The 27,161-nt window shown below is 44.8% G+C and overlaps 1 protein-coding gene across 6 annotated transcripts in view; it reads left to right on the top strand.

The window, feature by feature from the left end:
* PLPPR5 (phospholipid phosphatase related 5) overlaps nucleotides 1-27,161 on the top strand; it is a 112,254-nt gene that overhangs the window by 27,322 nt on the left and 57,771 nt on the right. For 2 of the 6 annotated variants that reach the window (XM_062606187.1, XM_062606190.1), the window contains exons 2-3: nucleotides 2,308-2,382; nucleotides 19,766-19,954. In XM_062606187.1, coding sequence (XP_062462171.1) covers nucleotides 2,314-2,382; nucleotides 19,766-19,954 — 258 coding nt within the window. In that variant the 5' untranslated portion in view covers nucleotides 2,308-2,313. Of the gene's footprint in view, nucleotides 1-2,307; nucleotides 2,383-16,102; nucleotides 16,231-19,596; nucleotides 19,955-27,161 lie in introns of those variants that run through there. The other 4 variants (XM_062606189.1, XM_062606191.1, XM_062606188.1 and 1 more) reach the window with 3 other exon arrangements.

Here is a 27,161-nt window from a genome sequence, read left to right as displayed (position 1 = left end):
GTACTGGAGCTGGTAGGCATGCCTAGAAACCACCCGCAGGATGTAAAAACATTCTGCTGTTTTGGCCATGGTCTTGCTGCCAAGAATACACAGAAACTAAAAGCTAACAAACCCACTAACAAATCCACCAACAAACATGAATGCAATTCTTTCCTGTTGAGAAGTGCTGAGACTTCTTCTCTTGAACAGATCTTGGTCCAAATGGGATCAGAAGCATTGAGGGCATGTTTGCAACAGCTGTATGCATTGAGGATGTTCACCCCACAGCTGCCAAGTGTAAAATCCAGCTGTGGCTCATCACCACCCATCCCTCAGAGGTTAAGGGGGGTACCACTGCTCAGTCACACACTGTTGCCCAAGCTCCTCCTGGAGGTGTGTGCAGGCTGCCTCGTGCATGCAGTGGTGTACTGCCAGAGGAGCTGTCTCATAGGCTGCCTAGTTACTGGTTACAGAAAAAGACTTCATATTGCTAAAACAGAGCCATTTCTCTACCAACAGCTTTTTATAGGGATGCTTGTAGCATTTCAGCTATGCCCTTGCAGATGGCTTCTTCATGCCGCACTCCAGCTCACTCATCTTCCTCCAGACTCATAGCAGCAACCTCTGGAAAGGCAATTTCACACATGACATGTATTTACCCTGTGTAATGGGTGTTCCTGGCTCTAACCAATGTCTGTCTCCATGTTACGGAAAAGGGAATTCTGGGGGACACCTCAGGTTCTCCAGTTCATCCTCATTTTGGTGCATGGAGGGCTTTAAGCATTGGCAGACACCCATCTGCAGTACTTATAACAATGTGGTTCTGGGCAGCCTGATCCGGTTGAAGGTGTCCCTGTTCATTGTGGGGGGTTGAATTGGATGAGCTTTGAAAGTCCCTCCCAACCTCTAGGATTCTGTGATTAATAAGACCATGTCTCTCCATGGAGAAGACAAGTCTTAGGCCCTTTTTTGAGCTAACAGCTGAAGAGGGGTCACGTATTGGTCCTGGATAAACACAAGCTGAATGCAGGTAACCGCTGCTGTGCTTCATAGCACCAAAGACTGGGTCTGAAACTGCCCAGAGTGACAAGGTCCTAACAGAGAAGCAGTTTGTCTGCTATTCCTCAGAAGCATCTGCTTTATCTTCTCTCTTCAGCATCCTGCTAACCGGCCTCGTCAGCCCCAAGCCCTGTCTGAGACATGCACATGCACAGGAGGGAGAGAGAGAGAGGTGTCAGCTGCAGCATACTAAAGCATTAGAGGAAGAAAGGGAGTCAAAGATAGATTTGGGAACCATGGAAGAGACAGAGAAGGAGATGCAGGATGTTGGAAGAGGCGCTACATCAGCGAAGCTGAAGTAGGGAAAGGGATGATGTGAAAAGGATAAAGAGAAACTGGCAGAAGAACACAGGAAGAGCAGGAGGAGAGAACACAAAGGAGGGAATGGTGAGATGAGGAAGAGTAAGGGCACAGTTGAGAAAGAAGGGAGCTAAAGGGCTCTTTGTGAATCTTTTCGGAAGGGCCTAGAGAAAAGCTTTGAAAACCAGAGCTTTACAAATGAAATAAGCAAAGCAATAGTGTTGGGGTTTGAGGTTTTTATAAGGAAGAAGAGAGCAATCTAGAGAGGATGCCCAGCATTTAGAAGTTTCCTAATTCTTAGAGATGCAAAGTCCTCTATAGATTTGAGTCAGTTGCAGTGATGGGCTGATTCCTGGCATCATTGCACCCAGTGTGTTGTTTTCTGCTCTTCTTTTCCTATGGCAGAGATGAGAAGTGCAGGTTGTTATTCCAGGTGGTTATTACTCTTTTGGTTTGTCTTAGTTTTAACAACAGACCTTAGTATTCTTGCAAGGGATTAGGAAAGTGGTTGTAGCTGTGATGCTGAGAGCAAACATTCCTTGGAGCCTTCAGAACCAGGCATCTACGGTACTGTGAGTGCAAGACACAACTTCTAAGCTTTCAACTAATGCCCCTTCAGCAGAGCCCTCTAACGTAAGCTGTAAGAACATGCTAAAGCTTCTTTGAAGTCATTACAAAAGTTCTGAAAAGAGAGCAAGGATTTGTTTTGTTGAAGTATGGAGGGATAGAGTGAAAACAAATCTTTGCATAAATACTGTTGTTTGGAACAAAAATCAATTTAACAAAATAAGAAAGCTTAAATTAATGTGAAATTCTTTCATAATGGAATAAAGGAGGACACGTGACCAGTCCTCATCCCTCCTGTAATTTTCACCATTCCTTATTCTGATACAAATCTCTGTTTTAAGTATGCCTTAAACAATCGGTACTTCTTACAGATGGACACAGTCGACTTTGTTTCTGTCATAGGTGAACATGATTTCAAAGAGCAGGCATCAGTCTCGGAGAAGCTACGCATCATTGCTGTGCTTCGTGTTAGCTGAGGTAAGAAAACACCGTAGGAGAACTGATAAGTTTTGATTTCTATTTTCCCAACATGTTTCTGTTTGTCTCCCCATGGGGTGCTGTGCTTGGTGGCAATCCCGTATGGCAGCTCTCATGAACATTGCTGTTCCCATACTGTGTTTTATTTCCCCAGTTCTTTCATGAGAAGGGATGAAGGGGGTCCCTGTGCCTGCAATTTCATTGTAAGCAGATGTGATGTTCTGAAGGGCGAAGGGCCAGGATCCAGGAGAGTGAAGCTGTGGCTGCCCCGTCCCTGGCAGTGCTCAAAGCCAGGCTGGTGGGGGCTTGGAACAACCTGCTCTAGTGTAAGGTGTCCCTGCCTGTGGGAGGGGTTGGAGCTGGATAAGCTTAAGGCCCCTTCCAACACAAACCAGTCTGGGGTTCTGTGATTCTATCATCTCTGAGCTGGACCCATAGAGATATTGGTGATTAAATCTTGATAATACTGTGCCATCAGTCTAGAATTCTTTCTGTTCATCAGTCTTACTCCACTTTTCACTTGAAAGTGAAGATCATCATTTTAATTATAAAGACAAGGACAGTGGAGCAGAAAGTTGCTTTAGTTGTTCAAGGTCGTTCAGTCTGTCAGGAACAGGAGGCATTTTGGAATAATACATATTGAGTAACTTAAGCACCACCCAAAGCAGTTTGCATCTCTTTTGCTTATATTTTTGAGCCTCTTCTGAGGCCCCATAAAAAATTTCCGTTTCTTTATCCTGATGCTTATAGGTCGTGCTCATAAGAGAACTGACCCTAGTTATGACCCAAGTACAGCAGAACTGACCCCAGCTCCAGCCCTGCAGTGGAGCTGGAGCTGCAGCACAGCAGGGATCTCTTTCGCTCTGTTTAATATGACTTTAAGGTGGGTTGCTTCAGCCCCACCATGAACTCAGCAGAACTTGCCACCTTGCAGGGGTTTTGGAGGGCCTGGATGCTGTGGCTGTATCCCCATTTTGGTTAACCTCATTATGGCTGTGTGGAAATGCTCCATTTGCTGCTAGGTGCAAGCTCACTTCTGGAGAATGGACTAAACTGTATTGTAACAAATAATATAACACATAACAACATATATCTTGTGGAACCTGATAAAATCTTGGTGTGAAGGAAACATAGCTTCCTCATAGGGCAGGTTTTGCTCAACTCAGTTTAGGGTAGTTGTGCCCATTTATATTGGCAGAGGTTTAGTTTCTCTTAAGGCATTTCTACATCCAAAACATTTAGATCACGTATGAAATGGCAGAATCCCAGGCTGGTTTGGGTTGGAAAGGATTTTAAGATAATCCAGTTCCAACCCCCTGCCACGGGCAGGGACACCTCACACTAGAGCAGGTTGCTCCAAGCCCCTGTGTCCAACCTGGCCTTGAACACTGCCAGGGATGGGGCAGCCACAGCTTCTCTGGGCACCCTGTGCCAGCGCCTCAGCACCCTCACAGGGAAGAGCTTCTGCCTTAGATCTAACCTGAACTTCCCCTGTTTCAGTTTGAACCCATCACCCCTTGTCCTGTCACTACACTCCCTGATGCAGAGTCCCTCTCCAGCATCCTTGTAGCCCCCTTCAGACACTGGAAGCTGCTCTGAGGTCTCCACGCAGCTTCTCTTCTCCAGGCTGAACACCCCCAGTGTTCTCTGCCTGCCTCCATACAGGAAGGCACCATTTTGCTTATCTTTTAATGCATGCTACTTGTAATGAAGTGTTCTAATGGTTCTCCTGGGGTTGCCAGCTGGGTTGGTATAAGGGAGCCTGAGGGAGATGATTAAGTTATATTTTGAGCACAGTCTTTCCTGACTTGTGTACATTGGTATCAACTGGATTCTGTGGATTGCAGATGGAAGCAGAACATCCTCAGATGCATATTGTTTAGGCTGAGGGAGAGTGGGGGATTTGCATTCAGTTTTCTGCTCAGCCAGACTTGCCACTTGAACCTTACTGCACAGGCAACTGGTCATTTTTACACTGGATTTTAGGCCATCTCTTTGGTAGCAGTTTTTCTGGGGGGGTTCAGTGGTGCTTGGCATTGGACTTCAGAAGTAAAAGTTGAGGAGCATTAGGATTCCCCTGTGGATCTAGTTCCTGGACTCACTGTGTCTTGGTACCCACCTCCTTACCTCACACTGGGCCTGGGAAACCAGCATTTTGGTCACTGTAGGATGCTTAGATCCTCCTGTGATAACATTTAGAGATACCTGATAATTGCAGAGCCTCATAAATTGAAGGAGAATATAGCAACATGCCCAAGAAAAGTTATTGATGGTGTAAACATCATGATTTGAGTGCCCTTTCCTGAAGAAAATTATTACCCTCCTTGGTGTCTTTCTCTTTGCCTTTTAAATGACAGTGGGGTTTTATCAGCACATTTCAGAAGTTGCTTCCAAGTGGATAGAAATGTGCTTCATTGTCTGGCATGATTTCTGTCACACTGTTTTAGCTAGCTGTGTAACTTGCCAATTCAGGTTCATTGCTTTCAGGTCATGTTGGTGATCGACAGCGACACACATCGCTGCAGATCCACTGTCTTTCCTTGCTTGTGCTGTGTCACACTGAGACAGCATCAAGATACATGACCTCTGTATCATCACATCTCATGGCATTAGGGGATTCAAAAGTCTGATGATGTCGTGATACTGTTGTATGAATTTATGAATTTATGTCTTGGAATCCACTATGGACACTGCACATAGCCCCTGGAGATGTAGATGGGGATCAGGAGACATGATTCCTGTGCCTGAATATTGGAGAAATCATAGAATGGTTTGCTTTGGAAAGGACCTTAAGACCACGGGCAGGGACACCTTCCACTAGAGCAGGTTGCTTAAAGCCTTGAACGCTGCCAGGGATGGGGCTGAGCCTTATTCAGCTTCTGGGTCATTTATTTGTAAAACCTGAATAACAATTCTATGCTCACGTTTGATAAGATCCACGGACAGAACCACAGAGTGGTTGAAGCTGGAAGGGGCCACTGGAGGTCCAACCTCCCCACTAAGGCAGTGTCACCTATGGCACGTTGATCAGAATTGTGTCCACACAGCTCTTGAATACCTCCAGGGAAGGAGACTGCAACCTCTCTGGGCAACCTCTTCCAATGCTCAGTCATCCTCACAGTAAAGGAGTTTTTGCTCATGTTCAGGTGGAACATCCTGACAGCAGACATGTTGCAGTAACACTGTGTTCTGTAATCACTTGTTATTGTCGTTGCTCTCCAGTATCAAAAGGTGATCCAAATGTTCTAAGAGCTGTAATTCTTTGTTAAAGCAACTGGGTGAGAGAAGTCTGCAGTATTTGAGTATCTGGGTGGTGAAAAGGGCCATGAGCTTTCTCAGCCTTCCTTTAAAAGTCTCATTGTACATTACATCTCTGGAAGAAGAAATCAGTCCACTCCTATACATAAAAGACATGATAAGGCAACAGTTTTGCTTACGCTTAGGTTGTAAGTGGAGAGCAAAAGAAGATACCAGCTAAGGGTTCAAGGATCTGCAGCCACACAGCCACAAAACCAAGTCCTCCATACTGATAAAAGGGAATGGAAATGATGAGGTACCAGTGGCAGTAGTGGTGATTGCCATTTGGTGGTGATTGGCTGTAGAGACCTGGCTTATCCACACAGTTCATTGGACTGGGCTGTCAGCTGTTTATTTGCAGAGGAACAGTGAATAGTTACATACATGTTAGGTTCTGTTTCGCCCTCTTCAGGAAAATGTGCCTTTATCATGAGCAGCCTGCAGGTTAGCAGCAAAAGAAAAGGTGGAGATTGGAGGCATTTACATTAGGGGAATGCCAAGAGTAGTTTCACTCTTGTAACAAGACATACTGAGGTTTCCTTCACTTCCTAGAGCTTGCTCCCAAGCATGGACTTGATACTGCTAAGCAATGAGATGTGTTACATCACATTTATTTGGTAGATGTAGGTTCTCTGCTCTTGGCCTTTCTTGCAGTATTTAGCAGAGGTTTTTTCCTAACTTACTTCTAACCTTGTGAGAAAAATGGTCTGAGCAGATGAAATGCACATAAACTTCCACAATAAGAACACCAGGGTCTGTGCAGACGTCATCCTTCTGGTGACACTGAGCTCTCTGCCTTCCCAAATGTCAGCTTTTCCCTACCGAGCAGCCTCGTAAGCTATTGCTGTCAGCCTTTGCAAAAAACTCTGTCCCCTTCAATCCAGAACAGAGAGCAAAGATGCACCTGGGTGTTCTGTCACCTGCTCCAGGTACTTTCATCAGTCTAATTCAAAGAGATAAACACCTTTTTATCTGTCAGTCCTAGGGGATGGAACCAGGAGCTTGCACATGACTGCCCGTGGACCGAAACGTGTGAAATCTGTAAGACTTTGAAAGCTCCAAACCTGAATCTGCTTGGCAGAACTTGAGCTGTGCCAGCATCTGTTACATGCTACTGCTGTCAAGAGCCTCTGCTGGTTCAAGGCATCATTTACACTTTGTTTTCTGCAGCAGACATTGAATTCTGCACTTGTTTCTGTATTGTTTTCCTGCTAGTACCTTCAGGTGTTTGAACCCATTTCTTGTTTAGTGGTTTTAGTATCTTTCTAACGTGTGCTGAAAACAGCTATGAGGTAACCTCAGCTGTCTCTTGGACTGAGATACTCTGCACATGGCAGTTAGCTGTCAAAAATGCCTGCTGGACTTAGTCTTAACTAACCTAAACCTAACTGTACTGATCCTGTAACTGGTTACAGAAAGTGCGCAGCTGGTGATATTAATCTTGCACAGTTGTGCAGTTGTAGGCTTAGGCATTCTCCTACTAAAAGCATTATGTGGTACTATTTAAATGATCTGTTTAATCTGTTTTTTCTGCTTTGCTTTTCTTTTTGCCCCCCTTGTGCACATAAATATCCTCACTGGAATCTCTAGAGAACTTTTAGAAATTGCTAAACTTACCTTTTTTGAATGCAGGAATCAGAACATTACTGACTCTGGCAGTGGGCACATCCCTTAATGTATAGAATCATAGAATAGCTTGGGTTGGAAAGGACCTTAAGATAATCCCGTTCCAACCCCCTGCCATGGGCAGGGACACCTTCCACGAGAGCAGGTTGCTCCAAGTCCCTGTGTCCAGCCTGGCCTTGAACACTGCCAGGGATGGGGCAGCCACAGCTTCTCTGGGCACCCTGTGCCAGCGCCTCAGCACCCTCACAGGGAAGAGCTTCTGCCTTAGATCTAACCTGAACTTCCCCTGGTTCAGTGTGAACCCATCACCCCTTGTCCAACCGCTGCAGTCCCTTATAAAGAGTCCCCCTCCAGCATCCCTGTAGGCCCCAAAGACTTCTTCTTTCTTAGCACAGAGCTCTAAATTGTGCTCCCAGGCTTCGTTCTTTCTTAGTTTTGGTTGGGCATATGTTTTGTAGCAACACAGCACTGGCTTTTTTTCATGCTTCTCAGGAGATCCTGGCTGACATTTATCTCTGCCTTGGTTCTGACTCTGCAGAGCTCTTTATGCAATTTATTCTCCATTGAGTTGTGAGCTTTCTCATAGCTGAAAATGAAGATGACTCAGACAATTTACAGCTGATTCAACAGTAGAAGGTCAATTTTAGCTTCTCCTTTACCCTTTGGGTGCTAAGGATTTATTTTCTGCCCAAGAAGGACATTATTTGTAATCCCTCTCTTGTGTCATTTTCTCAGCTTCCCATTTTCTTCTCCTCTTTTTATTTGTTTGGTTTCCAGTATCAAAGAGTAGCTTGTCAGAAGTCTTAAAAACTGGCCAGGAAGGCATTTACTATTAGTGTGTAGGATGCAGAAACTGGTTGCATGTAAATGACTGAACTGCAGTTGTTCGAATTTATAGTGAGACTGAAAAGCCAGCAAGGAAGTAAGTAAAAAGTATTTCACATCTCCCGTCAAAACATCCATTCTTCACATCTCAACTTGTCAGACAATCTTTAGTGTCATTTCTAACTCTCAAAATACGTCCTTTCTTTAAATCTAGACTTTTTCATGGTTTTATTTCAATGAATCTTAAAGATACTGCACTGAGGTGAAACACTAGATGTGGATCCTGGAGTCTGCTCTTAGGTGAATAGAATGTGGTTTCTGCTTTTACTAACTATACATGTTGAAATTCCCCTGTTTCAGTGTGAACCCATCACCCCTTGTCCTGTCGCTACAGTCCCTGATGCAGAGTCCCTCTCCAGCATCCCTGGAGCCCCCTTCAGACACTGGAAGCTGCTCTGAGGTCTCCATGCAGCTTCTCTTCTCCAGGCCCCAGTGTTCTCAGCCTGTCTTTCTGCATAAATAATACAGAAATAAACAAAGCGTAGCTGAAACCCCTGCTCCATAGCGTTCAGTGCCTTTGGCTGTCCTTGGCTTGCTGCTTGGTGGAAAGCTGTTCCTTCCATTCCTTCCTTTTGACTCATTTTCACATAGGGAAAATAGACTTGTGACTGTCCTGTGTATTTCTTGGAGCATCTAGACTGGGAGAGACAATTTGTTTTTACTAATCTTGCATCCCATTAACTACTCCTGGCTTATGACCTCAGATACAAATACAATCCTAACAGGAGGCACAAAGATTTATTGCTTTAGGGTAATAACATGAGCTTTGAACTAGGAAGGGAATTGCTTAGGCAGTCTTTGTCATTGAATTTGTCCAGGATGTTATAGATAGATCATCTTCCAGAGCAGTTGTCATGGCTGACTGTTCTCTAACCCCATTCCAAAAACAGGAAGAAAAAGTTGGTCCCTTTAAAATCTTGCTGAATTAGATATATTAATTATTTGACAAAGAGCATGGAGGGAAATGCACCTCTACAGATGGTGTGTGGGGGTCTCATTCCAATAGATTCTTCTCTTCCTTTGTGAAAAGAGAAAACTATCTGCTTGGAATCTGAGCCTTATGGATGTTATTGCCATGTATTGATTAACCTACATTTACTGTTCTGATCATTCAAATAGCTTGTGGAAAAGCAGTTCTTTTGCAGTTCTTTTCAGTTGCTAATTTCTGTAATTCATTTTGGTAACACTTTGCAATAGAAAATGCATGTGCCACAATACCTCTCTGTTCTGTCTTTGCTAGACAGGAATAGTCCACTGTTAGAAACAGCCCACAGGGGTCTCTGGCTATCTGTGTAGTATTTTACTTTCAAGAACAGGAACATGTTTTACTTGACAATGCCCTGAAAAATTCAACTTCCAACCATATCTAACAGGATGCTAAACATTTATAGAGATTTCCACACTAATCATTCACTGAGAGCAATGCAACAGAGAGAGAAGCGACCAATGCAGATGAAAAGCACTAATTGTGCTCATGAAACTTTTTAATGTCTTCTACTGACAAGGCAAGCATTGGAAAGCTGCTGCCTCTTTGAAATGGATAAAGCACTGTCATTCAATAAACGTTCCTTATTTGTCATGGCATCTTTCCAAGCAGTTTCTGAGCTTAGTTCTCCAAGCCAGGAACACCCTAGTAAGCAGTTTCAGTGTAGCAGGTAATAATAGAGAACCAGATGCAAGTAAACATAAGGGTTGTGTTAGTCTCCCCTGGCAGTGCAGGAATGAGCCACATCCCCTTCTTTGTTCATTTTCACCTGCTGGTACTGACCAGGATTGTGATAGTCGATACCAGGAACCAGGTACCGTTCCTCCTCGTTTTCCTGATGCCTGTTTCACACAGAAGAAAAGTCAAAGCACAAGGCAGCAGGAAGAGAAGATACCAAAGCCAGCAGGAGCCATGGAAGCTATGATCTGAGTGAAACTAATCCATCAATGATGATTTTTTTCTGCCATTGTCTTGAAGTCTAAAGAGATTTCCAGAATTTCGGCTCTTCTCTGTGCTGTAATGACTTTTCCAGCCCTGACTGTGAGAAACTCAGGGAGAAGAAAACCTCCTGGCATCCAGTGAAAAGGTTGTGGTTTACCTTTCCTGCTGACTATCCTAGAGGAAGGGAGGGCATCGTGAGTTCTGGACCTACTGGGCATGAACAAGGAGTTGAACTTCCCTTTCTCTGTGGGATATTTTCAGTATGCTTAAGGGTATTTTTAGGCAGTGAGAGTCTTTTCTAAGAGCTTGTATAGAATAACTATCCTCATTGGTTTCTAAGCTTTAATACTCTGTCTTGAAAATACCCACACTGGTGATATTTTTCTTGAGAACTGAAATGAAAAGATGATGTAGAAGTACCTATTCATTTCATAAAACTAGTAAGATCCAGCTACTGGTGCAGGATTCAATTGCTGTGTATCAACTGCAATGAAAATTTCTCCTTCCAAGGGTTTTTTTCTACCTTTGGGGAAGATTCTATGACCTAAGCTGCTCTGCAGCCCCATTTCAATGAACCTGCTTTCTGGAATTGCTACATGCAACATTATTGTAAGGCAGCTGGGATGCTCAATGGAGAGTGCATGATGAAAACCTGTGTGGATGCTATGCAGTTTTTAGATTCCTACATAATACACCATACGTAGTTTCATGGTTTTCCTAATATTTGGCTGTGTAATGTCAAGGTCAGCTGCTGTTGTTCCCGTTTCTGTAAGATGACTTTTCTTTTTAAATGTTCCTAACGGAATTAAACACTGGCCATGAGCATAATAATAAGCTAAATAATTTGCTTAGATCCAATTTGGAGACTGGCCTAGTTACTGTAGAAGCAGTATTAAGCATGCCGGCTACTGGCATTGCTCTATGAAGAAAAGGTTAATGCCATAAAAATTATGTGCCCTCAGATGGTTGTATCCTGTTAGCAACTGCTCACACCATTTCCCAAAGGTCAGGTTTCGTGCTGCTGAGTGAGAATCTGCTTCTGCAGCCCTTACGTTCTATACTCAGAGCTCCTACTTATTTTAATCTCTCTAAATCAATAGAAATTTTATGGGAGGGAGAGGGAGGGAAGACCAACCACTACTAATGTTTTAATGCCTCTCTATTTCGGAGGTAGTTGTACTTCATATTTACAACATGAGCACACGGCAGTCAGTTCAATGGAAATGAGCCTTATGTGCTTCTAAGAACAATAGCTTCTGGCAACGTGAAGAGTATAAAAGTCTGCATGATGCTTGCAGGGACGGTGACTCCAGCCCTGCCCTGGGCAGCCTGTTCCGATGCCTGAGCACCCTCTGGGGAAGGAATTGCTCCTCAGCTCCATCTAAACCTGCCCTGGTGCAGCTTGAGGCTGTTTCCTCTTGTCCCATCCCTTGTTCCTTGGGAACTCGCTCTCCATTGAACCACTTGCTGAAGGTATCCTGAACTTGCTCATTCTATGCTTTTCATCTTAATTTTATGAAGCAATGGATAACACCCAACTTGGGAATGGGATTTCAGGTGTAATGCTAATGAGAAATGTCTGGTATCATTTGTAAGAACATAAGTAGTTCTGCTGCACAACTGTGTGAGCTTATCCAGCAGAAAATACAGAGTTACAGAGGATGTACTGGACTCCTGCCAGGATGAGCTGCATATATTAAGTGATAACCAGAGCTTGAATATGCAGTGATTATGGTGCATAATTTATGATATTAGCCTATTTGTCTTTCCCTTTTGAGAGGAAGGCTAGTAAGTGGCTTAATTTCGTCTTATGTAGAGACGTGCTTCAAAGTATCTTTGGGGTCTTGTATACCTTACCTGTTTGTGATACAATTGCTAAGGGCCAAGCTTGGTTATGGAAAGAGATGACTGCAGGTTTTACTATGCAGCTGCCACTGAATTGAGGAATCCTCAGTCTTTGAAGGAAGACCTCAGAATTCCATGCAGAATGCCATGTCAAAGTGACAGTCTGGTATCTTTTACACACCTGGGGATGGCTTTGCCTTTCACCTCCTCAGTATCCCAGGATAGTTTACTCACCAGTCATGGTATAAGCAAAAGATAATGATGGCAAATGTGCAGAGCTAAGAATTAGTCTCTCTTCTGTTTAAGTGTGGAGTTTAAAAATGAGAGGGTGGATCCATCCAGATAGAGACCACATGGTAAAACAACAGCCCTGCAAGTAGACAGGGAATGGTTTTTCACACAGGTTTTCTTGCTAACGGCAAAGGTTTCCTTCAGTTAAAACTAAGCTTATCACCATCTCTCTGGTACCTTCAACTGTTGCTCATGGATCTTAGAGCAATGTGTTCCCAGCATGCATGAAAGCACTGGAGAATGCTGGAGCCCAGCTTCTATAGATGGTAGCCACAGAAAGGGCTGGCCATTTACTTCCTTCATACTTCTGTGCTTTTAGATTGATGAGAGTTTTATACTGAAAACATAGAATCTTAAGGAGTGGGCAAGTGCATGCCCTTAATGGCTAAATACAGAATATTTAGCTGATAAGTTGTATGTCCTCAACATAAAAAGGACATGGAGCTGTTGGAGCAAGTCCAGAGGAGGCCACGAGGATGATCAGGGGCTGGAGCAGCTCCTGTATGGAGACAGGCTGAGAACGTTGGGGCTGTTGAGCCTGGAGAAGAGAAGCTGTGTGGAGATCTCAGAGCAGCTTCCAGTGTCTGAAGGGGGGCTATAGGGATGCTGGGGATGGACTCCTTATTAGGGACTGTAGTGACAGGACAAGGGATAACAGGTTCAAACTTAAACAGGGGAAGTTTAGATTGGATATAAGGAGGAAATTCTTTCCTGTTAGGGTGGTGAGGCACTGGAATGGGTTGCCCAATGAAGCTGTGAATGCTCCATCCCTGGCAGTGTTCAAGGCCAGGTTGGACAGAGCCTTGGGTGACATGGTTTAGTGTGAGGTGTCCCTGCCCATGGCAGGGGGGTTGGCACTAGATGATCTTAAGGTCCTTTCCAACCCTAACTCTTCTATGATTCTGTAAGTTGTATTATTAGCCTCACTCTTTGTAATGAAAAGGTACAAAAAAGAAGGCAAACTACAACACAGAAAACCACTGTATTCAAATGATTGAAATTAATTCAGTAAAGGGAGTTTCAGGATTGGGCTGTAAAACCTTCAGGCGTTCTACAAATGTCTGAGCTAATGTTGGATTATGTACAAAATGGGCTGCACAGATACATACACTTTACTGCACAGGGCAGGTCTTTGTGACTCCACTTGCCTACCGTACGTAGGAAAGGCAGCAGTGCTCTGCTGCTGTTCAGTATCTGTTGCATCAGTCTTCCAAGGAATCACTGATTACCTTGGAAAGGAGTTTTCTTTCATCAAAAGCAAGGATAACAATGCTGGTATTTTGGGTGAATGAGACGAGGAAATTTATTCCAAAATCCTGAGGTTAGTCAGACCCTTTCCAGTGGTGCCCTGCGACAACACGAGGAGCAGTGGCCATAAACTAACACACACCAAGTGTCACCTCAACATGAGGACGAACTTCTTTACGTGAGTGTGTCAGAGCCCTGGCACAGGCTGCCCAGGGGGTCGGACTGGGTGATCTCCAGAGGCCCCTTCAGTCACTCCTGTGAGTCTGTGGTTTTTATTGAGCCAGTTATGCCAAAGGTTCCAAGTTTTCTGTCGGTTTGTACAGCACTGCAGTTGCTGAAGATGTGTCTACCAGTGAAGATAACCTCAGAGCTGCGGTGATCATTTTCCAAATAGGCTGTTTTCCTAAGTTTATCTTGGGTAAGATTAAATAATCACTATTTGAGGTTTCAGATGTGAATGTTTCATTTCCCATTGACAAAACTGTGTTCTGTAGCATTTTATTTTGGCTATGTCGTGGTAGATGTGCGTGTACAGGTTTTAGTTCTGAGGATGTACAGCCCAGAGGTACATGGTGTCCCTCTGGCATAGCAAATTTCAGTTCTCACCTATAAAGAACTCCCTGCAAGAATACTTAATCTGAAGATAGCAAGCAGATTTAAGATTAATTCTCTTATTGATGTAAACACTGACTAAGTAACTAATGTGCTATGACTGCTGTTCATTATATCAAACTCAATCATTTCATTGTTGCCTTGTCCCCCTCCTCCTCCTTTATTTCATCTCCATCTGCTCGCTCTCTCTGGTATTTGCACTGTGTCGTATGAGGGGCCCAAGCTTACTAGGGCAAAATGTTACCTTCTGTGGAAACAGGGTTTAGCTGCACATAAAACTGCAATACCAATGTAATGTTAATGCTTGTGCTGCTGCTAATTTGACTGTTTTTTTTCTCTCTGTGTAACTCTTGAAAAGTACCGTTCCTATTATGGAGCTAGTTGAGCTACGTGCCAGTGAATGTTAAGGGTAAAATTGATCATATCTCACTAGAGCCCTTTAAAAGAAGAGTGCTAGTCAAAGCCAGTCATCAGCACTCAATTCGTTATTGTTGCAAGTGCTATCTTCAGAAATTGGTATTTCTTAGGATGGATTGAATGACATTTTCAGAGGATGACTCATCCTGCCCCAATGTAGTGGCGCTTAGTCACCTACTAGAGTTGTCTCTCTCCATCAGCTAGGTATTAAGACCATATGAAAAGCTTCTATTTGGTGCCTAACTTGTTTGAATCATACTGCAAGTGTTCTGGGCACAGCCCCCATTTCTGACTCTGTCCTGCTTCTGCTCCAACTGCTAGAAAGTGATTTTTCTCTTGCACTATGATGGTACTACGAGCATAGATCTTAGCATTTACATGCCCTGGCCTTTAGGACTTAAATCACTGCATATCATGAAACAATTTAATTAAGCAAAATGTCCTTTTAGTTATCTCTTAACAGTATCTGCCATTAAATATATTAAATACATTGTGTATTGGCAGAGTAAAGCCAAATTGTATCAAATAACGAAGTACTACCTTGCCTGCTGTTTGCCAAATTAGGGGGCTTTTCCCAGTTTCCTTCCTGGATAAAGCCAGGAAGTATCTAGAGATTTTGGTTCATTCTGTCTCTTCCTTGCTGCTGTGCCATCAACACGGATGCAGCATTCCCTTCAGAAACGCTTGGTTTATTCTAGTAGTGTGGAGATGTAGCAGGGAAGCAGCCATGGCGTTCCCATGACAGCTGCTGGCACTCTGGGAAAGCATGAAAGAGGTAAATAGAAAGGGAAAAGCAGTGGATTATTTGATACCAGTTCTTAGTTTCCTTCCCATTGAGGAGGTTTTCTTGGATTGTCTTTGTTTCTTTATTCCCTTTTGCCATAGCAATATAGAACTAGAAAATTCTGTGAAAGGTGCTGATGTAAGCACATGAAAGGGTAGTGAATGTGGTTTGAAATTGGAAAGATCCCCTTGTAATGAAGGTCACTATTTCAAAGTATTGTGGAACAGTGCACCTAAGGTTTCCCTTTGTCTGCACTGCTTACACTTGTGTCTCTTGAGCTGGTATTTCACTTAAAATTAGGTAGGAAATGAAAAGAACAAGATAAATCCATGAGGAATATCAGGAGGACTCCCACTCTGAGATCAATGGTGGTCTTCCCAAGAAAGGTGCTTTCCAAACCCTGTCTGTCACTTGAGTTTCAACTGACAATTCTACCGATAGCCTTCTGAAACAAAACTTGTGGGTTCTGGGCTTTTCTCTGCCATTCTGCTGTCATTGCATAGAACGGACATAAAGCAGCAGGGAATACTGTGATATTATTTAGCAGAATATATTTAGCTGGCTGCATTAGTCACTGGGGACTGTGTTCTTGCTTCTGTTTGTTTAATACATGATTGTGTATTGAACCATGCAGCAGATAAACATCATGTTCATTATAATAAAAAGTAAAGCTCTGGTTTTACTTGATCAGGCACCTGCATGTCCAGGAAGGCAAGAGCAGGCCTTGTGTAAAAGTATTAAAAAAAAAAAAGCAATATGATTGTCTTTTTGCTTTTGTCTAAGCAGCTTGGAGCTTTGACCTGCCTCCCCTATGCATTGCCAAGCATTTCTGCCCCTCTTTGTTGAAACAAATAGCAGCCTACATCGTGCAACAGTCAACTTCTATGAGGAGAGCAGCAGCAAGGATCAAGTGCATGTATGTTTTTCAAGTGGGGCAAGTCAGATAGGAGGAATCCAGGTTTGAACTTCATCACCTGCAAGAAACCAAGCCTTGCAGACTTGTCCTAAGGCAAGAAAATGCTTTAAATGGGAGTGGAGGAAGAAGGGGCTGAGAAAGAATAGGACAGGAGGTGATAGGTTCACACTGAAACAGGGGAAGTTCAGGTTAGATCTAAGGCAGAAGCTCTTCCCTGTGAGGGTGCTGAGGCGCTGGCACAGGGTGCCCAGAGAAGCTGTGGCTGCCACATCTGTGGCAGTGTTCAAGGCCAGGTTGGACACAGGGGCTTGGAGCAACCTGCTCTAGTGTGAGGTGTCCCTGCTGTGGCAGGGGTTGGAACTGGGTGACATTAAGGTCCTTTCCAACCCAGACCAGTCTAGGATTCTATGACTCTGTAGGGGATGACAGTACCAGGGCAGGTCTTACCTCTATAAAAAGAAATAAAAGTCCACCAGTATTTTCAGAAACAGTAAGTTGACAGGGCTTTCAAAGAAAGAAAATACAGATTTATTTTTTTTATATATATACCTTCTGCTTTAAAGCTTTTTGGCATCTGCTCATTTACTCCATAGTTGAGCCCCTCGCTACTCAATAAGGTGACCTCATTGCTTTTCTCACCTAATGATCTTTACTCTAAAACCTGGAGGTTTGAGAAGGGGAATAATTAATTACCTTAATTCCTCAGTGAAGCACCAAGTTGATAATCAATCCATTTCCCATGGAGCACCACTTTTTTGGGATGAAAACCAGAGCCTGACGTTTTGGTGCCTTATTTTTTTTTCCGCAGTGACCTGTGTTGACTCGGATAGCTCTGAGATGACTACCAAGGAAGGTGACTTTAAACCTCCTCTTGGCCTTATATCCTGTATTCTTTGGTTTGTAACTCTACTAAATGGCCAGTCCACCTGGAGTATTTGAAGCATGGGAACCAGACTGAGCCAAATAATACAAGTGAATCTTGTATCCAATAGATTGTTAGTTGCACACCATGTTTTTAAATGCTTTCAAGTTAAATATTAGAGGCTAAATAGTGCCAGCGTTGTAGAGTAACAGAAAAGCATAAAGACAAACTCTCTTCTTTGTCATGCCCCTTAATAATTCCTTTAAGTCTTGTGCTTCACTTAGTGGCAGCCAACATACACTTGCTAACGTTTGTGTCTCAAGTACAAAGCAAAACTGCTCTCTCCATGTCAGTGGTTGGACATTCAGGGTGGTTCTGGGATCTCCATACTTTGAGCTACTTGGCAGTTGACTGGACTGAGCACCAGCAGGAGCTGTGTTGAGCAGGTGGTTGGACTATGTGACCTGCAGAGATTCCTTCCGAAACCTGCCATCCCAAATCCATCAGAGGTTCTGACAGCAGCTTCAAACAGGTTTTGTAAAACCAGGACTTTTATACCCTCTAACTCCTACGTGCAGTAGCTCCATTGGTGTAGTTGTAATAGCAGTTGGCTTGTAATAGCAAAGTGCAGGAGTACTTTATTAGCTGGTTACTGGGAAAGGGTCGATTCCCTCCAGTGCCTGTTTTTGACAGAAACGCCAGTTTCTCTGGTCCATCCACTCAAACAGAACAGAAGGGCTGAGCCTAGTGCTCACTGCAGTCCTGCTGTTGACTTTGGTCTTTGGATCAGGCCTTAGGTCCTGACAATTGAGGGGGGGGTTGGTTTCTGTTCAATCTCTGGGATGAAATTTAGGTTTTTATGTGTATGGTAATGGCTACCGGGCTGTGCTAAAGAAATAAGGACGATAAGCTCTGTGCTAGGCAGAGTTGACCACCAGATGTCTCATGTCTCACTACATACTGTTCACAGTGTAAGGGAGCTACCCAAGGAAGTCTGGAGAGTGCCATGTAAATGGAGCACTTTGGCTGCTTCTGGGGAGTATGTTAAGAACACATAAAAATAGCCTGGATGTGGAATCCAGGCATGAAGAGTGTGTTCTGCTAGGCCTGGTTAAAAATAAATGCAGAGAGACTAGCATCACTGAATGGGAACAGGATTCTTCAAAGAGGAGAGGGAAACGAACACTTAAAGGCCAAGTACAGCACTGGAAGAACGATTACACATTATGAACCATTTGATTATAAATCAGGTCTCATTTGTTGTTTCTAACAGCCTTTGCTAAGTAGCCAAATGGAATCTTTAAGGTGAAGGTGTCCCTTTGAAGACTGTTTCCTGGCCATATAATGTTTTGGGGCAGGCGGGGATGACCTTTAAGTGACTTTTAAACTCTTGGGTTTGGGATTCCAGAATAGAGCCTGCACACAGTGAAGTTGTAAAAGCATTGGGCACAGCCGACTATCCCTAAGTGTATATGTATGAGCTATAGATGTATTTTCAAATGGAACTCTTTTGTGTTTGTATATACTCCCACTTGCAGCACTGTGTGCAGTTCTGGTGTCTTCAACATAAGAAGGACATGGAGTTGTTAGGGCAAGTCCAGAGGAGGCCACGAGGATGAGCAGGTGCTGGAGCACCTCCTGTATAGAGACAGGCTGAGAACATTGGGGCTGTTGAGCCTGGAGAAGAGAAGCTGCGTGGAGACCTCAGAGCAGCTTCCAGTGTCTGAAGGGATGCTGGAGAGGGACTCTTCATCAGGGCCTGTAGCGATAGGACAAGGGGTGATGGGTTCAAACTGAAACAGGGCAAGTTCAGGTTAGATCTAAGGCAGAAGCTCTTCCCTGTGAGGGTGCTGAGGCGCTGGCACAGGGTGCCCAGAGAAGCTGTGGCTGCCCCATCCCTGGCAGTGTTCAAGGCCAGGTTGGACACAGGGGCTTGGAGCAACCTGCTCTAGTGGAAGGTGTCCCTGCCCAGGGCAGGGAGTTGGGACTGGATGATCTTAAGGTCCTTTCCAACCCAAACCAGTCTGGAATTCTGTGATTCTATGCATAATTCTTCCCAGCCCTGGAGCAGACTACCCTCTTACTCTGGGATGTCACTTGGCTGAGGATAGCTTCATGTCCAGCTACCCGTTTTCTTTACAGCTCTTACATGAAGGCTTTAAACATCGCTTCCTTTCATAGCTACCCATATACTTCAGAGTCTGTATTTCCAGTTGGAGCCATTTACAAATAGCCACGATCCGGGTACATCCCAGTGCTCCGGGAGCATCGTTTGCCCCTCGCACGGGTTCGTGCACGTCGGTGCCCAGCGAAGAACCCGCAGCAGGGCGGGGGGGGGGGGGTCCTTAACCACGTCCGCCGGGTGGGGCTGCTCCGACTCTGCCCCCGGCCGCTCCTTCCCTCCTCCTCCTCTTCCTCCTCCCGCCCGGGCCGGGGTCCGGCTGCCGCGGCTGCTCCGGGGCGGGGCGAAGCCGCCTCCTCCCGCCGCCGCGCTCCGCCCGCTGCAGGAGCCGGAGCCGGTGGCGGAGCGGCGGGCAGGGCCCCCGCTGCCCTGTGCCCAGCGCTGCCGACCGCCGCCGTGGATGCCGCCGGGGAGCGGGCGGAGCGCGGCGGCCGCCGGAGCCCACGTACATGCGAGTGCCCTCTCCGCTCAGCAGCATGCTTTACTTCCAGATGGTGATCATGGCAGGGACCGTGATGCTGGCTTACTACTTCGAGTACACGGACACCTTCGCCGTCAACGTGCAAGGCTTCTTCTGCTACGACGGCGCGTACCGGAAGCCCTACCCGGGCCCGGAGGACCGCAGCGCCGTGCCCCCGGTGCTGCTCTACTCGCTCACCGCAGGCGTGCCCGTGCTGGTGGTAAGAAGGGGCCAACCGCGACCCACTCGGGCGACTTGTTGGGCTCCGGAGCGGCTGCGGCCGGTGGGGACCCGACCCCGGCCCCGCTGCCCACCCCGCGCCTCCGGAGGTTATTTTTAGCACGGTTTATGTAACTGCTGGTGTCGGGATTTCCAGCCCTGTTTGGGGCTTTTTGGTGAAAATAACGTTTTCCAAAGCGTGTGTCGGTGGTCGGTGGGTGCGCTGGAGGGGACGCGGTTGTGAGCAGCCGCTTTGCTGGTATTTCACCCAGTGCTGACCAGAAAACCCCTTCTCAGCCTGGGCTTTTGAGGGTGAAGTGGTACGTGCAAGGCGCAGGGAGCAGTTCTGCTGGATTGAGTTGTCTCCGTATGTCACGGTTACTGATGTGTGTGCGAACTAAACCTGTGTGTCTCTAATGGAATGTGATCATCTGTCAGTCAGGTTTAAGTAGGTGTAGCTAAAAGGAGATCTGTTTCATTGATTTTCTTTGGGGCTTGGGGAAAATAGCCAAGAGGGAAAAGCAGCGAGATGTGTTCCCTTTGAGTCTCTGTATGCTCTGGTTGTGTGGTCAGATAACAAGGACATGAGCATCGTTTAATAATCCTTGACCATGCTGTGGAGCAAAGGCTAAGAGAGGGAATGAGATGGGAATGTTTAACCATCAGGAATGGGTTATATATAGACTGCCCAGGTGCATACACAGTTACATGTATAGAAACTCTTTGTAAAGAGTTTATTTTAATCAGCTGTAAGCATTAGAATGATAAAAAAAAAAAAGATAAAATAAGGCCTCTTAAGAGAGTAATTATTAGTTTCACAGATTAATTCCTTTTCAGGAAAATATAACAAATATGAGAAGAAAAAGCTTCAGGGTGATCCCAGCCACAGTTCCCTTCTGCATTGTAGTACCATGAGGTCTCAGGTGGTATCCAACGTAAAACCTCATGGTCAGGCTCAGCCTTGGCATTTCAGACTTGGTTCTTTTTTCCTAAGGGTTAAAGGGCATCATTTGGCAAACCATGTTCTGTAGCCGTTTGATTTCCTTTTTATTTTAACGTCAATTAGTTGACCGTTTGATTGACCTGTTTGTTCTTTGGAACCCCCAGTAGCACTGAGATGTTAAAGGTTTGCTTTGGGTGGTGATGTTTTTCCTGTCATTCCCATATGATGTTTGTTTTGCATTTAATTCTATTTCTTTTGTTTGGCTCAGGAAGCCGTAAAGATTATGTCAGCTATTCATGATGAGCACCTTCTTTTCCTAATCTGTGTCACCAGAATGGATTGGGAGTTTCCATTCATTTCCTAGGTGCCTGATGATTACATCAGAGAAATCACCATGACATTTTGGGTTGGCTGTCTCGTAATGAGCCTTTCTGAAAAGAGAAGAATGTAATGCCATAGAAGTGTGCTTGCTCCCCCAGTCAGACAGATGGCATGCACGGGGAGGTCAGTGCATAGCAGACCATGATGCTGGTGCCTGTGTTGCACTTTTTTCTTTTAATTATAATTTTATGAACTGGAGAATTCAGCCCCATGGACTCTCATGGGTTCAACAGCATTAAAGCCTCATCATTCATGTTACTTAATAACGGCAACATGTTTCAGGCTTCAGGTAGGATTCTGCTCTGATTCTCCTTGGCCAATGCTCCTGGACTTAGTGTTTGCATGGGACAGCTCGTGCTTGGTTGTGCCAGATATAGACATTGCCTTTGCTTGTTCTTTTCATTGGAAGAAATGCTGAAGGCAACATTACTTCACCAGAGTAACTTGTCTGCTTTTAGCAGTTGTTCAGCATCCTTCCCAAGATTACGGGGATTAATTAAGTTCTCTTCGTTTCATTTTTCTGCTCTGTGATGGCTTGAATATAGCTGTTTTGTGTAACTTGAGTTCTTTTCCTATAACTATTGTATCCAGATGAACCATGTAACAAAGCCGGATTTCTGCCTGTAAAGATACAAACATAGACCAGTGGAGGAAATGGATCTCTATGAATGAAATTGGATGGGACTTAACTGAATTGTCATGGAATAGAGTTTATTAAATGCTATGATTGTGAGAGCTTTTTTTTACCACCTCCCTTTCCTTTTTTTTCTTTCTTTGTGTTAGTTTGGTGCATGAGGTTAATGTTGTTTCTGGAGTTTTGAGATAGAGCAGCAAAGAGGTTTTACTGTGGGCTTTGGAGGAACTCGGGTTTGTTTTGGCTTTCTAAGGGATGTTGATTTGGAGCCAAGTGCTTCAAGGACATTCACGTTCTTTTAATGCAACTCAACTGATGGCTCCGTTGCATTGAGTTTAAATGAAGTTGCTCTTAAATCAGAGACTAAATTAGTTCTTTTCCAGTTACATTCCTCCTTCCACAACTAAAGTACCAGTAGCTGGATCTGTCTTGACTATCATCTTGTCAGCAGTGGGTCTCTTGCTGCTGGGAGGCTGTCACAGAGCTGGCTGTGCAAAGGACTTGTGCCACCCCAGAGCCGCAGTGGCATACCCGAGTGTCAAGCCATGATGTAGAGCTGAGTGTGTCTGGTCACAGGGCAGCAACTGGGCCAGGTTGAACACAGGGGCTTGGAGCAACCTGCTCTAGTGGAAGGTGTCCCTGCCTGTGGCAGGGGTGGGAATTGGATGAGCTTAAGGTCCTTTCCAACCCAAACCATTCTGTGATTCTATAGCATGCCTGTGCTGAGGTGTAATTAACGAGCTGGGTCACTTGACAGGGACGTACCTGTGAGCAGTGTGTTAAGCCTGGAAACTTTCCCGTTAGTCTTTGAAACACTATTTCCTAATCTTTTCCTTCATCCCTAGTGCAGCACTGCTGCCGTGCTTCCATCCCTGAGTCTGTCTGCTTTCCCCATGCCATCCAAGGACAGATGCAGTTGGCTGTCAGGTCATAGATCCTCAGGGGTCTGAGCTGGGAGTGGAGTCCTGGTGCAGAAGCAGAGATTGCTTACTCTACTGTAATTGCGGGTGCTCTGCTATGGGAAGGGAAAACTGGGTCTGAAGGAAGGCGGGTTAGTACTCTGCACTTGGGACTTACTGGGTTTATATACATACAGTCTTTGGTTGAGTATTAACAAAGTATTAGACAAATCAGGTCAACCCTGAAGCAGTCAGGCACTTGGATTAGATGATCTTCCAATTGAACTACTCTATTCTACAGTATCTCCTAGGTCATGTAGAAGCTAGTAAGAAGTGAAATTGTTGTGCTGTCCACTTCAACAGTAATGAATTTGTTGTCCACTAATAGACATCTCTTGTTGTCCACTAATAGACATCTCTGCTTGAAGTCCTTGCAGCTTTGGAGTTGTCCCAGAGAAGCTGTGGCTGCCCCATCCCTGGCAGTGTTCAAGGGCAGGTTGGATGGGGCTTGGAGCAACCTGCTGGAGTGGAAGGTGTCCCTGCCTGTGGCAGGAGGTTGGAACTGGATGAGCTTTAAGGTCCTTTCCATCCCAGCCCAAACCTTTCTATGATTCACAAATAGCATCTGTAGGAAACCCCTAGAGGCAGCCATTCTGTAGGATGAGAAGAGCTTCATCTTTTCCCTTTTTCCAGTTAGTTTCCTAGCTTTTTAATGCAGCTTCCATGAATGAAGCAGCATACATTAAAACATTGGTTTTCTGTGTTCTGTGGATATCTCTAAAGTGTGTATGCGCTGTTTCTTATCTGCTAAATCTGAGTAGCTTCTGAGTTCTTCCATTGGGGAATTTTGAGGGCCCAGATGTTTGGGTTGGTTTGTGGGGGTTTGGTGGGGCTTTTTGTTGTTTGGTTGGGGTTTGTTTATTAAATAAAAGCTGAAACCAGCAGCATATTAACATATAACAAAATACATGGTTCATTCCAATGTTAGACTATTATTTATGGGAGGTCTCCTAAGTCATAGGAGACTTTAGGCATAGGTAAAGTAATGCCTTAGGTGAGTGGATGTATTTGCTTAGGAGCAGCCTAAGAGTAAAGTGCTCTACAAAATGTAGATGAGGTTGAAATTGCCATTGGAAAAATGTAAAAGCCCTAAGTAGGAGATGCTGTGATGGAAAAATGAGGCTCCTGCAGAGGCAGAACCCTGTGGGCTCACTTCCTTGCATTTGTCTTTGTGACTCAGGATTGAAAGCGTACTGCTGGCTTTGCACTCCCATCCTTTTACTCTCCATAGCACTAATGTCCAGAAATCCCTGGTGTACTGAGGAATTCTCAAGTCACTTTTTCTCACCCCCTTTTTTTTTTTTGTCTTCCTTTTTCTATTTCATTCTTTAAGCCAAATGTGAAAGTGAGAAGAAACACACTCGATTTGAGTCTATTCAGATATGTAAGAAGCATAGAAGTGCTAGTTGAGAGCTCAGAGCTATTTAAGCCATTTCCCAAAGTGCCAGTTCTTGCTCAGTGGGCTGGTTGCTTTTTTAGACTCGTTATGACAGATGTAGCTTGGGAAATATACGTCAGTCAAATCCTTTAGCTTCCAGTAGAAGTGATTTGTAGATCTGTGAGGCCCATTTCTTGTGTTCTCAGAATCTACAGGGTGATCAGGTTTGCATTATTTCTTTCTGGTAGATCCTAATAAGTTTGATAGCTCTAAAATACTGTTAACTGTATTTAAGGATTCTTTTAATGAGTTCAGTGCTAATATGGATTAATTAAAATGTCAAAAATGTTTAAGCAATGATTGGTGTAAAGCTCAATGTATTGGACCTAAGATGTACACTGACTGTGGTAGAAAAGCCAGGAGGGGATAATGGCACACGTTCATTAAGATCTGCAAACAGTTTTATTATGCAAATGTATTTATGCATAAAATAGACACTGTTTGCTTAAGTGAATTCTTAGCATATTTCTGTTTTCTCTGTAAACCAATTAAAGACTAATTTGGTTGAGGCTAATCCTCTTAATATCATCATAGAAAAAAAGAGCTGCCATTCAGACATAAAGTAGCGTAGTCTGTTGGTTTTTAGTAGACTGGATGAATCTTTAAATGGGCACAGCCAACCAAAGAGTGGATGTGTGAAATCAGGCATTCTGCTTCGGCTTAGCTTTAGTCAGTCACTTTCTCCTTTCTGATGGAATCATAAGATCCACCAGGTTGGAAAAGCCCTTTAAGCTCATCCAGTCCAACCCCTACCCCAGCACTGCCAAGGCCACCACTAACCCATGGCACTGAGGCCTCGTCTCCACGGTGTGTGAACACTTGCAGGGACGGTGACTCCACCAATATTTGAGGAAGGAATTTTGATACCTGGTAGAAGACACTGTAGAGTGAGAGATGCACTATCATTGTGCAGGTATCAAACTTGCTCTACACTCATGCTTTAAGAAAACCAGGCTCATTCTGTGAATAGTGAGAAAGAGAAGCTGCCTTTCGAAGGATCAGCACAGATTTCATAAGCCCCTTTCTTCTTTAGTGGTGGTCTCTTGATAGTTCCAGGTCTGAGCAGCTCACGAGTTGTTGAAGGATATGCAGAGACCTGGAAGAGGTGCTCTGCTGGTTTCCAGCACATAGATCTGGCTGATGTGATTGGGCATGCTCCTATCTTGTTTTCTTTCTGGCACCTATGATTCCTTGTGCTGTGGCATCAGGGACTGACTGGCTTTTATCAGGTTGAGTTTTCCAAATGCTCTTGTCAGCATAGCTTTTAGTTAACCTGTACTTCACTGAAACTGTTCTACTCTGGTATAACTTAGTGCTGTACATGAAAAAGGGTGCTGGGTTGTGATCTGTTTCTGGGACATCCCAGTATTCTGTTATCTGTTTGTCATATCTTCAGGAGAACCACAATCTGGAATTAAAGTTCTGAGAAATAAGTATCTCTGGAAATGTCCTCTCTGAAGTTGCCATGCCAGGAATATGTCAATTTACCTCATACCTGAGGGCTCGAGATGCTTTTCATTCCTTAGTCAGAACAAAGCACTGCCTTCACCAATGCATCTTCCATCTATTTTAGGCTGATTATTTTCTTTCTACCTGCCAGGAGGTTGCAGTGAGGTGGGATTGGTCTCTGGTCCCAAGGAGCAAGGGATGGGACAAGAGGAAACGGCCTCAAGCTGCACCAGGGCAGGTTTAGATGGAGCTGAGGAACAATTCCTTCCCCAGAGGGTGCTCAGGCATTGGAACAGGCTGCCCAGGGCAGGGCTGGAGTCACCGTCCCTGCAAGTGTTCACACACCGTGGAGACGAGGCCTCAGTGCCATGGGTTAGTGGTGGCCTTGGCAGTGCTGGGGTAAGGGTTGGACTGGATGAGCTTAAAGGGCTTTTCCAGCCCTGCTAATTCCATGATTCTGTGGTTGATATTCAAATGGAAATTCCTGTGTTTCAACTTGTGCCCATTCCCCATGAGAACCAGGGCCTGTGATTGTGAGGCTACTTCCAGCTGTCTGCAGAAGGTCTCATTGACTTCCTGACCACAACAGTGTCACCCATGTTTAGCTGTCGCTTAATCCTTACCCAGGAGCTCTTGGCTTGCTCTTCCTCCACCCCTAGTCAGAGCTTGATGTATTCCAGCTGCTCTCTCACCTAAAAAGCAATTCCACCACCTCACCTTGCTGGCCTGTGTCTCCTAAAAAGTAGATAGCTGTCCATGGCAGCACTGCAGTCATGCGAGCTATCCCACCATGTCTAATTGCAGTGAGGTCATGGCCCTGTGACGGTACTCACATCTGTAATTCTCTGTGTTTAGTCCCCATGTTGTGTGTGTTGGCATATTCCCCAATTGGATGTGATGGTGTGAGCATTGCCACTTTGGACCCTGCTCCCCAAGCCCTTCACTTTAAAGCCCATCTCACCAAGTTGGCCAACCTGCTGCCAAAGATTCCCTTGCTTCTTCTATACAGGTGGATCCCATCCTTCCCTAACAGGCTGTAGTCATCAAAGAATGGCCGCTTGTCATACAAGCCATGACATGGCTGGTACTGAGTTGCTTTAGCTTCTGTAGGCAGTTTGATACTTCAAGGCCAGGTTGGACACAGCCTTGGGCAACATGGTCTAGTGTGAGGTGTCCCTGCCCATTGCAGGGGGTTGGAACTGGGTGATGTTAAGGTCCTTTCCACCCCAAACTAGTCTGGGATTCTATACTGTTGGAAAAAACTAAAGCACAGGGGCAAAGTCAACCAGACATTTCTCGTGCTCTGCTGCTTGAAATAGAAATGGCCTCGGTGCATCCTGGAGGAGACTGAGCTGTTTTGTCACTTTTGCCACAAAGAAATCAAGGCAACTTGATAATAATACA

The sequence above is a fragment of the Pezoporus occidentalis genome, unplaced genomic scaffold (genome assembly GCF_034315485.1).
Source record: "Pezoporus occidentalis ecotype Australia unplaced genomic scaffold, CSIRO_AGI_Poc_V1 ctg94, whole genome shotgun sequence".
Classification (NCBI taxonomy): domain Eukaryota; kingdom Metazoa; phylum Chordata; class Aves; order Psittaciformes; family Psittacidae; genus Pezoporus; species Pezoporus occidentalis.
This window is presented reverse-complemented; position numbering and strand designations above follow the sequence as displayed.